The sequence below is a fragment of the Ceratina calcarata genome, unplaced genomic scaffold, assembly GCF_001652005.2.
Source record: "Ceratina calcarata isolate Rehan_Ccalc_2016 unplaced genomic scaffold, ASM165200v1 scaffold205, whole genome shotgun sequence".
In the NCBI taxonomy this organism is placed as follows: Eukaryota; Metazoa; Arthropoda; class Insecta; order Hymenoptera; family Apidae; genus Ceratina; species Ceratina calcarata.
The window spans coordinates 292,926-305,583 of NW_017142138.1; the positions used below are offsets into that span (position 1 = coordinate 292,926).

A 12,658-nucleotide genomic window follows, 5' to 3' on the forward strand; every position below is an offset into this window, starting at 1 on the left:
ACTATTATACTTTCACTTATTATTTAAAACTCACATAGGAAATATGACATTATCATTATTATTAACTTTCAAATTGGAAGCTTATATATTCACGCGATGCGATTCTCTACTAATAGATAATTAATAGAATCTTTATATTTATGACGTAAATCTTGCAACTGCAGTAAAATGAAATTTCGAATATGATTAACTACAATAGGCATGCGCAGTAAGACAAATGTAAGTGAATGCTCTGTGTCTCAGCGCACTTTGTATTATCCCTTTGGATCTATTTTTTTGTAAAAGTCGATTTTTTTAACCATATAAACTATAGATAGGTAAAGATGAAATGTGAAAGTTGTTTCACTTAATATAGCACTTAATATTTTAATCGTAATTTTCTATTATACTCTTTTTATGACATATTGTTCAAGATCTAATGCATAAAATACAATCTAATCTAGTACAGAGCTTCAGAGCTCTAGCGATTATGTATATGTCAGTAACTTTTTGAACGTAAGTGCATACGTACTGAGTTTTAGTGGGCAAACGGGAAGAAAAGATTTTATATATACATGCCATTTTTTCAATCGCAGTGTCCCTGGAAACTTTCGAATATCGTGAGACCGCATTCGAAACGAGGGGAATTTAATGGTGGTCAAAAAGCCCCCACCCTGACCTCGTATGCAAAGACAGTCAAGGTGTCAACAGGCGACAACAGGCGAGGCCGAACGTAGTTTACTCGATAATTCGCGTCTGTTCATATTTGTTCATTCATTTCTCCGCTTTATCGCTCTGTGGTAGCAATATCTGTTAGCAATATCACGGTACCCGTGATATACAATTTGGCTTCGAAGTAACTAGCATACGGAGAATGCGACTGTCCAGGGTATAGCACGGTGCAGAATTTTTTTGACGTGTATGTGTGCTGTATACGTACATAATGTTTTGATTCAATTGCAGCCGAAGTTCTATCGTATCTATTATTTAGTTAAAGAACCTTCCTGGACTTCGTCCCGTCGAGAAAACGTTTCCAGTGTTTTATTATTTCCGTTGTCATCGGCATCGTTGCCTTTCGTTGTCATGTGTTACGTATCTACTAGTGAATCGTTTGTTGCAAGTTCCTATTCTTTTATTTTCTGAGCTTATAATTTCCATAAGTGTACATATTTCTTGTTCAACTCTCGCATGATCATTGTATAACGTGACTGTGACATTGCATACTTGAACGTCGTTAGCGTGATTTAAAATTGTTTTTGCAAGACAGAACTAATCATATTGATTAATTAACATTTTTTGTAAACAAGTATAACGAACACATTTGTATATACAGTACAATAATGATACGAATCTGTTTTTTCATCTAATTTTTACTTTTTGTTTTTTAAATTAGTAAACAAAATTATATTATTGTTTCTCTTTAAAAGAAAACAATAATTTGTTGAAAATGCATTCAATTTTATAAATATTAATATAATTTGAACAAGTATACGTTGTTTATGTATTTATTTCATATAGTACAAAGATTAATAGTAATTTACTAAATATTACCAAGTAATTGAAATAATAAAGAACCTGCTCTTTCAGACTTGACCCTCGATAAGGTCTTTGCCACATAATCACTCGGAGAACATTCCAATGAATGTGGATGATGAATTTTATTTTATCAACCAACAGTGAGGCGAATATACTGTAATGGGGTGGGTTTCGTCCACCACAATATGGATTATTATATGGAGTTGTTTACTGCGGGGCTTTCAGTTAGCTCCACAGTCATCTCCAAAACAAGTTCCATGTGATAAAACAAGGAAAGTTTTTACCGATTCTTGGGGAATCATTAGTGATGGACCGTTAGGTTCAAATTATACTCAAGATTCTCACTGTGAATGGCTCATAAAAGGTAAGAAATTTCATAATATATTTATTACAATTTTATTTATTTAATCCAATTGTAGTTATCTAATATGCTTGTTTTACAGCAAACAACACTGGCCAGTTTATTACTCTAAGTTTTCGTACGATGGGAACAGAGTGCAGTTATGATTATGTTTTTGTATATGATGGAGATTCATTTCGATCTCCTCTCCTAGGTAGTTTTAGTGGAAAAACTGAACCGCAGCAAGTAACATCATCTTCTGGTTATGTAAGTAAATATGAAATTCTTTAACTATGAATTGTGAATCTACGAATCATTTATATATTGTAAGAAGTGATCTGATCTGATTATCTAATGTTGTTTTCAGATGCTAATACTTCTGTACAGTGATACAAATTACGTATTGGATGGTTTTCACGCGGAATTTTCAGTAACCGATTGCCCGAATAATTGTACAAATCACGGAAAATGTATTAACAACACTTGCGTTTGCGAAAATGATTGGGGTGGAAAAGATTGCTCCAGAGAACTTTGTCCAAATAATTGTAGTTATGTTGGAGAATGTGGTCTGAAACGGTGTATCTGCCGAAACGAACATTCAGGTCAATCATGTTCATTGCACAAAACACATCCTGAGGGCAACAAGTATGTTACTTACTGCTGTGTTAATTGTAATAATTAGTGACAATCTAATCAGTAAATGCAATAAACAGGTGGCATTGGCTTTCACATTCTGAAGGTGGATTAAGACCACGTGCAGCGCATACTGCAGTTTATATGAAGGAAACTGATTCCCTTTACGTTTTTGGTGGCTATGATCTTAATTATATACTCAGTAATTTGGAAGTATATCGATTTAATACAAGTCAATGGGAAGACGAGTATGGTAACGTAATAGGTAAGCAGAAAGCGCTAACCTTATCATAATTATGAATATGCCGAATACTTAAACATTGCACGCTTAAAATAGAAGGCACGTCATCCGCGGAATATCTGGACCCCATGCTCTTCGTTACGGAATTAGAACGAATAGGTGCGGGTGCAAAAGAATTATATGGTCTCCGCACGTCCTCCCTCATTGGGAAAGTACTTTACAGTATTAAAGACAGTAATATCTTTAGTTCACGTAATCATGCGATCGTAGACGGTGGACATGGCTGGCCGGAATTTAGAAATGGAGACCACAGAGATCGCGAGAGAAAGACGATTCATGAGGCCAGGGAGAGTGAGACTAGTAAGAGTACAATTAGAATAGAAAGAAACGACGATCTTAGGAGAAAACATACTAGGCATCCTAAACCACGTTATGCACAAACCGCAAGGTACACAATATAATTAAAGAATTTTCATACATAATATATACATTATATTTATTCACACCTAATCTTATCTTGTTATCGTATTAGACATCGTCGAAATTTAGATCTCCATCAGGAACTTCATGCTTCAAATGTAAAAAATGACGCATTGAATTGGGACGAGCAAAATGTTGAAGATGCTTCCGAAGACAACGTTTATAATCAAGAATCGAAATCGATAGAAAACGAATCGACTAAACTATCTGTTGATGAATCGCCTAAACCCAGCCCGCGTTATGGTCATGCAGCTTGCAGATATGTTGGTCAGTTGCACATTCAATCGATAGAAACAAGAGTAAAAGTAATGTGACTGCAGTACGATCTATAGCTTCTTAATAAATTATAGGTGGTTTCGTTATATACGGTGGGAAGATACAAGATGGTTCTTTGTCAAATGAACTGTGGCATTACAATGTTAACACACGTTCTTGGACATTGCGAGCAAAAAATTCTCCGTTTTATCCACCACCACTGACAAGGCATACTCTTACTTTAGCAAACGACTATATTTATCTATTCGGTGGTAGTACAGTCGATGGTGAATTTTCATCAAGTGTATATAAAATTAAATTGAATTTATGTACGTATAATTAACAGAGCACACATGGTGTGCAAGTTATCTCTACTTTTTTTGCTTATACTTTATACGACGTGCTCAATGTTGAATTTACTTGTATTCTAGCCGATCCTACGGCATCTACGGAAAGATGGAAGGAAGTACATCCACGAGGGGGTAAAGAATTAGACGTGCGTGTAGTTGCACATTGTACAGTGTATCACAAAGCTACTAATTCTTTATTGGTTTACGGCGGAGTAGTAGCCAGTGTAGCCCGATTCAGTAAATTGTCAGATAGGATGTTCGTGTTCCAACTTGAAAGAAAAGTTTGGTCCGAAATTCATTATCCGAGGGCTCACTTACGGGATACTTACGTCCCAAGAGAACGGGCATTTCATACTTGTAACATCATAGGTAAGTTTCATTGTTGTGAATTGTTGAGTGAATCGATATACGATGCTTTTAAACGTTGCAAAAAATGTTCACAGGCAATTATTTGGTTGTATTCGGCGGATATTCTCATAGGCATAACAAGGAAGAAATTTGTTATGATAATCAGATGTATCTTTATCATCTGGGCTGTCACGCCTGGGTTAGCCATGACGTGCTTGGTTTAAATGACAAAGGTGAACTAGCATTTTAATTTCAATAAGAAGTAATGTACGTATACTGTCTTAATGATTATTTTGCATTTCAAAACATTTACTGTAACATGTTTAGATTCTCGTTATCCAAAGCAACAAGGAGTGTTCGCACATGCGGCAGATGTGCGGAATGGAAATACTCTGCTGTTAGTAGGTGGTTATCATGGGAATGTAAACGCTGATTTGCTTGCATACACGTTGCCACCGATGCTTGCGTCAGGAGAGGAAGACTACATAGAACCCGAGCAAATTTGTTCGAGACATAAAACTTTTATGGAATGTTCGGCCAACCCAGAGTGTGGTTGGTGTTCGGCAGACGAGGTATCTTTTTAATATACAGATTAGGAGTGATATATTTTTCCACGTAAACTTTTAAGGTCTCCTGCTCAATTTTTGATATTTTACAGATATGTTATGGTCGAACTACTGGCAGTAACTGTACGACAAATCTTCAAACAACGCGTTGTCCAGGCGTTTGCCTAGCACTTGGAGATTGTCATTCTTGTTTGATTCACGGCCAGCCTGGCGGTGGTTGGGGTACAACCGCTCGTGGAAAAAAATCTGTGTCCAATAAGTTGAATCTCGGAACTTGTACTTGGTGCGTTCAAAATGCTCGTTGTCATCACAAAGATGATAATTTCGGTGTTTGTGGGCTTCGAGATGACACGCCGTCTCAAATACCAGGATGGTGGGGTTCAAAGGGCACAGAGATAATAAAAGTTGAGGAGTGTCGGGAAATGGATAAAAGGCCAGGCTTGACATTTTTAAAATACAAGCCACCTGTAAATTTTACTCAGCCCGATTCCGTGGCAATAGTCAATGCTACCACGGTAGATTTCAATGTTCCCTCTATGCAAGGAGCGAAAACAGAATCAGCTCTTGGCGGAGAGATGATCGCGAGATTGACCGGTTTCCTCAGACCACCTCAATATTTTTGGGACAGCGCATTGGAACATTTGAAGATTTGCGTCAGTTACAACAGTGCGACTCTACACGTATCGAGAAGTGATGACCCTCAAACATTGGTAATTATATATATATATTTCAGTTTCCAATTAAATCGAAAATTATTTATTTTTCTATGTTATAATTCTGAATGAATTATGTTATAGGAGCTGGTTGCGAACTTAACTGCCGAGACTTCGCAATGTATTCCTACAAAGTGGTCAGATGCACAACCGATGATGTTGCAACCAGGCAGATACCTACTAGATTTCGAATCGAAGAGGATGGTTACCACGAGTTATGCGTACGCCAGCAAAATGGAGATTACTCACAACAAAAAAACTGAAAATCCAAAAGTATTCACGTTCGAGTATTTAGAACCATACCAAAATGGATCGTGTCATCAATATAGAAATTGTCTTCACTGTTTGACCGATTCGTCCTGCGGTTGGTGCGATATTCTGAACAAGTGTCTATCACGTTCGATCAACGAGACAGAAAGTTGCGTAGCTGACATGGAATGGGACGAAGATGGCAACGCTATACAGGAATGGCATTATCTAACAATCACTCCTTCGGCCTGTGCTAATTGTTCTAATTATATATCGTGCGAATCTTGCGTCGGGACTAATCTGTGCGAATGGTGGACGGAGGAAGCCCGTTGCGCGAGGATAGGCAGGTTGCCTAATGCGGTTGTCAGCCTTGACGAGTGCCCGATTCCGTGTAGGCTACGTTCAAATTGCACTCAATGCTTAGACGAGCGCGGGCGATGCGTGTGGTGCGAGGCCACGCAGGAATGTTTCTCCTTTTCCGTGTACACCTCTGAATACCAGTTCGGTTTATGTCGAGAATGGATGGACCAAGCTGGTCTTATGGGCGTGACGTCAAGATCCGGGTCGTCTTTAACTGGCAACGATCAATGTAAAAGTTGTAGTCGGCATACAAACTGTTCCAATTGCCTACATTCCTTAAGTTGCGGATGGTGTTACAGTCTGGAAAATCCTATTATGGGAGCGTGCGTGCAAGGAGATTTCAATCAGCCGCATGTTAATTGCACTTCGGTTATCAACGAATCCCAAAATTTTACGAACAAATCTTTAACATCTAACGAATTGGGATGGGCGTACGCTCAATGTCCAGATGTTGATGAATGCGATTTAGGTTTACATGATTGCCATCCCAATGCTGTGTGCACGAATACTCACGGAAGTTTCAGCTGCCAATGTAAAAGGGGTTTCAATGGAGACGGTAGAGAGAATTGCACGAAGACTTGCTACGAGAAGTGCGTGAACGGTTACTGCAGCGAGGCGCCTGACTATAAGTGCGAATGTTACTTAGGATGGACGGGACCTGATTGTAGAACGAATTGCGGTTGCTACAATCATTCTACTTGCACCCAAAGGCCAGGCATCTGTGATGAATGTCAGAATTGGACTACCGGTAAATATTGCGAGGAGTGTAAAGCGGGTAGTTACGGTAACGCTACAACGCCGTCTGGATGTACAAAGTGCAATTGCAATGAACACGGGGACAAGGATCTAGGTGTTTGCAACCGAGAGACTGGCATTTGCTTCTGTCGTGATAATACTCAGGGAGACAGGTGTCAACGTTGCCAGAAGGGATATTACGGTGATCCAAAATACGGCGGAATGTGCTACTACGGTTGCATGTCCCGTGGTATGCTTAGCGGAGAAGGAAATGGCAAACAAGGTCTCGGCAGCAAACATTCGCAGTTATCGTTATGGGAAAATCATCTCGGAGATTCCCCAACAAGAGAATGTCTATGGATAGTTAGCCCAAAAACAGATCTTTCTTCGGACAATATGCTTCTAGGTACGCAAAGCGTGATACAGTTCACGATACATGATGATATCAATGTCAGCTGCCAAGAAAATAGCGTTTATGTGTACGATGGCCTACCGGAATTCGTTTCATCATCGACAAGCCATCAAAGTCAACTCTTAGGTGCTTACTGTACAGAAAGCACGGACTATCCAGTCACTGTAGAAGCCAAATCTGGATTTCTGACTGTTCATTATAAACAACTGGACGAGGTAGAGGGTTTCAAAGGCAGTTATTTGATAATGACGTGTAACAATTGTCCTGCGAATCGGGAATGTCGTAATGGCAATTGTTTATGCAAAATTGGCTTCGTAGGGATCAACTGTGACATTGAAATATGTCCTAACAATTGCACTTCTGTTAAGAAGCAAGGAATTTGTGACAAGGGTTACGGACGTTGCGTGTGTGCAGCCGGTTATGGAGGACGCGACTGCTCGATTAAAATCAGCGAGAATCAGTTGATTTTTACTGAATTATTCAACTCTGAGTATTTAGCTGATCATTTGGATCACCTAAGGAAAACTTTACCCCGATTCGGTCATACCTTGGTTGCCGACAGAAGAGGTAGCCTCTGGATGTTCGGAGGATACTCCCTTAGCCATGGTCCTTTAAATGACATTAGACTCTTTGACACAAAAAATAACACGTGGATGCCTATCACTGTAGAGTCTACTTCAGAGGCTTCCATGCCGCAAGGAAGATATTTCCATGCAACCGAAATAGTTCACAGTAGACAACAGATATACGTTTACGGCGGTTTGTCAATGAAAGAGGAGGATGTACGAGGTTTATCGAATAACACGTTGAGCGACTTTTGGAAGTTCAGTTTACAAAATCAGAGATGGATGCAAATTACGCAGGATGAGCTTAAGAGGGAACCACCGCCTTTAGCTGGGCACACATTAACTTTACGGAGAAATGGAGAATTGGAGAGTTTAATATTAATTGGAGGATTCAGTCCTAAATACGGTTATCTTGACACGGTATGGGAATTCAATCTAGAAACAGAAGCTTGGGATACAATAGATACTATTGGAAATGGTCCATTAGGAGTGTATGGCCACTCAACCGTATATCACAGCAAGTCGGATAGCTTTTACATTTTTGGTGGATATACTTACGCAATCAATCGTACGTTTATATCAAATAAATTGTATGCGTTGAATTACAAAACCCGTGCATGGTCCGTACTTCCACCGTTTGATGACGACCTTACTGATGGGAGTAGCCTGGTAATGAAACATTTCTTCAATCACATCTCGTCTAACGAAAGGTTCAGGGAATCATTTTTATAATTTAATTACAGCCTCAAGCTAGATTCCTCCATTCTGCAGTTACTACTGATGAATACATGGTAATATTCGGTGGCCGTCAAAATCCACATAATACTTCTGATTCATTGATCGCTTATAAATATTCATGTAACCTGTGGATTCGTTTGATAACGAAAGACATGGAAGTTATCGGCAGTCCGCCACCGCCTGCATATGCTCATGCTATGACGCACGCTGATCCAGAGTCCAACGCTGTATACGTAGTTGGCGGTTTCGATGGTGGTGTCAAAAGTCACGTTACTCTTATTAGCATACCAGAGGATCTTTGTAATCTGTGGATTGATAAAACGACTTGCCGAAAATACTTCGGATGTTCTTTTTGTTCTGTGGTAACCATTAGCGGAAACAACGCTTCCTTTTGCTTTTCCAACGAAGTGTCAAATAATAAAGACGACCGGTAAGTTTTCGTATTCGAATTAAATGCTTTCATAAAAGCAAATGTGCATTTCAGATGCGATGTCAATGTTGCTCAAGCTCAGCGATCGAATGGAATCTTTTGTAATTCGGAGTGGATGGCTAGTAGAAAGTGTCAGAACTTTAAAACTTGCACGGAATGTCTGGCGGAGTGGCCATATTATAGAAACGAGGAACCAGTGTGTAAATGGTGCACCAATTGTCCAAGCGGGAAGTGTATTCCGTCCGAGAAGGATTGCGATGAACTGAACAAATGCAGCGTTAGGCAAATATCGGTGACTGATGTGAATCAATGCGGTGAACGGCAATGTCCAGCAAGCGACTGTGAAAAATGTAATAGTCTCGAAGGTTGCGTGTGGACGAGGCAGGTTCTAAAAACTTGTGAGTTTCAGAAAAGCATGTGACATACAATGATATTGACGATGATTCTTAACGATTTTTCGAACCATAATTGTAGCTGAATTAGGACTCGCAGTAACTGGCGAACCCGTGTACGATTGGAATTGCGTGCCCGATGATATTTTTGAAAGATCAAGTATTAAAATGAGCAGCACGCAGTGTGAAAAACGATGTGCCGATCATAAAGATTGTAGGAGTTGTCTGAAGGGTACGGGAGCTGAAGGTGGATGGCGAGAATGCAGATGGTCCACGCAACTTAACGAAGTGAGTATATTTACATAATGTTCAAATAATTAAATGAAATGGTCGAAATGTTGCAATATATTGACAAATTTTAGTGTATTTCTCCATCGTACCAACCTTTGTATTGTGCCGGGGGTGTATGCGGTTTAGTGTTACGAAGTTCGGATATGGATCATTGCCCTGAACCGTGCTCAGTTTTTAAGCAATGCAGCACGTGTTTGAAACACTCACATTGTGGGTGGTGTTCTTTAGATTCAGCTAATATAACCGGTCAAGGAATATGCACGGAAGGCTCTCTAGAAGCGCCAGCAGATCACCCAGCTGGTGGTACATGTGAAATGTTATACTATCAACAGTTCCCTCAATCTGATCCACGTAAGCAATTGCACAAGATGCGCTACATAAATGAGATATAAACATTTTTGTAAAAGTTTAATAAGAAGGTCTTCAATGACCATTTAAACGATTACAGCACTTATTATTATGTTATTTCCAAATTATTTAGAGTCCTCAGAAATTTCGGACAATGTTACGATGCTAATTCCGAACGTGATGTCAAAACCGATATTTTCTTGGCATTATGTACGATGCCCACCGGAGAATGAATGCACCAACGGACACCATACGTGCTCACCGAAAAGTGAGAAATGTTTCGACTTGGAAGAAGGATTTGAATGCATGTGCGGAGATGGATATAAAACTGAAACGTAATATTAGCTTTTTGTTGTTTTTAATTTAATTCATTAAATGTGAGATTTATTAATTAGTTTATATTTCTTCCAGACCATCATCGTATAATGAATTTGGAAGGTAAAATTTTGAATTTGTATATATTACATATTGTGTATTATACGTTACGTATATATTATAAATGTACTTTGTTTTATTTGCAGGAAAATTTGCGTTCCAATGTGTACGCAAGGTTGTGTCAGAGGAACATGTGTGGAACCAAATGTATGTCGCTGCGATTTCGGTTACGTAGGCGCCAACTGTTCCATTCAGTGCCAGTGTAACGGTCACAGCAATTGTGCTGGCCCAGACAAATTAGATGTTTGCTTAGAGTGCCATAATAACACGATGGGACCACAGTGTGACAAATGCCGGCCCTTATTCGTTGGAAATCCAGCTGACAATGGGCAATGCGTACCGTGTCTCGAATATTGTAATGGGCATACTCGAATATGCATTAATGAAAGCATGACTGTACCGGTAATTTATTATTTGCATACGAAATACACGAACCGTTTAAGTAAAGTGGGTAAGGACGAATGTAATTCTTTTTGTACAGGATCCGAAATCGATCGAAGAGATGCCGATAGAGAAGCTACAGAGACAACTAGTTGAAGGCCCCGTGGCCAAAGCGAAATGCGTAAATTGTGGAAACAATACAAAAGGTGACAAATGTGGCGAATGTATGACCGGTTACTTTAGAGGAACGGAAGATCTTCGTGACGTGTGTCGACCGTTAGTATCATTACAAAAATGTCTTCATACGTAATCGCAGACTCGTCTTAAAAATGTATTTCTTTTAGATGTGAATGCCATGGACATGGATTCACTTGTGATCCTGTAACGGGAGAAAAATGCAATTGTGGTAACAATACAGAAAGTGATCAATCTTGTACCAGCGGGCCTATGAAAGGTACAGGTGGAAAACCCTGCTGGATGGTACAGTGCAGCAAGTGCAAGGAAAATTACGCCGGTACACCAACAGGTGGTCATCAGTGTTACAAGACCGTAACGGTCGACAACAAAATGTGTTTTGACTCTAAATTAATAGGTGATTTATATAATAGTTATTTTAACTGTACTAAAGTGATACGTTTCGTTACATTATTTTACGTTTATTACATTTGACTATTGCAGATGAATGTAAAATGAAACCGAAACCATTAAATCCCGGTCAAACGGTGTTTTACATGGTACAACCTCGTTTCATGAATGTCGACATCAGAGTTATGGTAGATGTAACTCAAGGTGCTTTGGATCTGTTCCTTAGTCCACGAGACGATTCTTTCGTTGTTACATTAAATTCATCAACTGGGTATCAAGATGTACATATCTCCATTATCTACAATTTATTTGTATATATCCTTTAGCATCCTAATTTATAATTGTAAATTTAGGTCGAATTGGATAACAGAATTATATTGCGTAAAGGGTACAACCCGTGGTTCGACGAGGATAATCAGAGCCACATGAGATATGTCGAATTCCGTCCAAATAAGACGGTCTCGTTCGGATTGAATGGAACTACCGCGGAGCCAAGTTGGAAATCTACCGGCTTCACGTATATCGTGATGGAGCGATATGCAGATGAGTTATCCACATTCTTAACGATTCAAAACCGGAACACATTCTTGGTTGTTAGAAACTTGACAAATCGTTTGGTGTTAACGTTACCGCAAGACAAACATGAACTACAGCAGACGAAGTTTCATATCGCGTTGAGGGCAATCGATCCCGTACATCCAGAGATCAGCAGGCGGGCCGCTTATGGGATGATATTCTTCAGACAGGATCAGCTTCACATAGACCTGTTCGTTTTCTTCTCCGTGTTCTTCTCCTGTTTCTTCTTGTTTTTAGCCGGTTGCGTGGTCGCATGGAAAACAAAACAAGCGGCGGACGTACGAAGAGCACGGAGAAGACACGTTGTTGAAATGTTGCACATGGCCAAGAGGCCGTTCGCGTCTGCTACTATCATTTATGATCGGGACGGAAACGATTGCAGCCCGAACTCACCCCAACGAAAGAGCAGACGCAACAAATTGGTGAGTTTCCATAATGATGTTAGACCAGTGGCAGTTGAACCTACTGAGGACGGTGTCGCAGCCGTAGCCACAGTTTTTATTAGATTGCCCGGTGGTCGACAAGCTCCTGTTAAATTGGCTCTCGGCAGTTCATTAATACTATTGACCAGAGTTTATCCGTTCAACAGTAGAGTGTTCGTAAGACGTAGAAACAGTCACGCGTTGAACTGAGTTTTTTCCTGTGGAAACTTCTCTCAGCTGAGCGTTTTTTATCATTAACATTAGAACTACCAACTGTTTCTTATTTCTTAAATAGAA

General features: G+C 39.6%; 1 protein-coding gene across 6 annotated transcripts; it reads left to right on the forward strand.

Moving 5' to 3' along the window:
• The first annotated feature begins 156 nt into the window (after positions 1-156).
• Positions 157-12,652, forward strand: Megf8 (multiple EGF like domains 8). 6 transcript variants are annotated; one of them, XM_026811227.1, is made up of 25 exons: positions 157-898; positions 1,567-1,879; positions 1,959-2,122; positions 2,223-2,500; positions 2,569-2,753; positions 2,826-2,888; positions 3,000-3,177; positions 3,262-3,476; positions 3,560-3,793; positions 3,896-4,183; positions 4,258-4,395; positions 4,490-4,734; positions 4,821-5,438; positions 5,526-8,432; positions 8,507-8,931; positions 8,986-9,329; positions 9,406-9,611; positions 9,686-9,965; positions 10,096-10,297; positions 10,374-10,400; positions 10,484-10,799; positions 10,879-11,054; positions 11,123-11,370; positions 11,457-11,644; positions 11,717-12,652. In XM_026811227.1, the coding sequence occupies exons 2-25, from the start codon at positions 1,675-1,677 to the stop codon at positions 12,569-12,571; spliced, it is 8,985 nt and encodes a 2,994-aa protein (XP_026667028.1). In that variant the 5' UTR covers positions 157-898; positions 1,567-1,674; the 3' UTR covers positions 12,572-12,652. The 6 variants fall into 6 exon arrangements, with proteins under 6 accessions (XP_026667028.1, XP_017875255.1, XP_026667025.1 ...); XM_018019766.2 differs by having other exon boundaries at positions 157-495; positions 576-898; positions 2,826-3,177; XM_026811224.1 differs by having other exon boundaries at positions 2,826-3,177.
• The last annotated feature ends 6 nt before the right edge of the window (positions 12,653-12,658 follow it).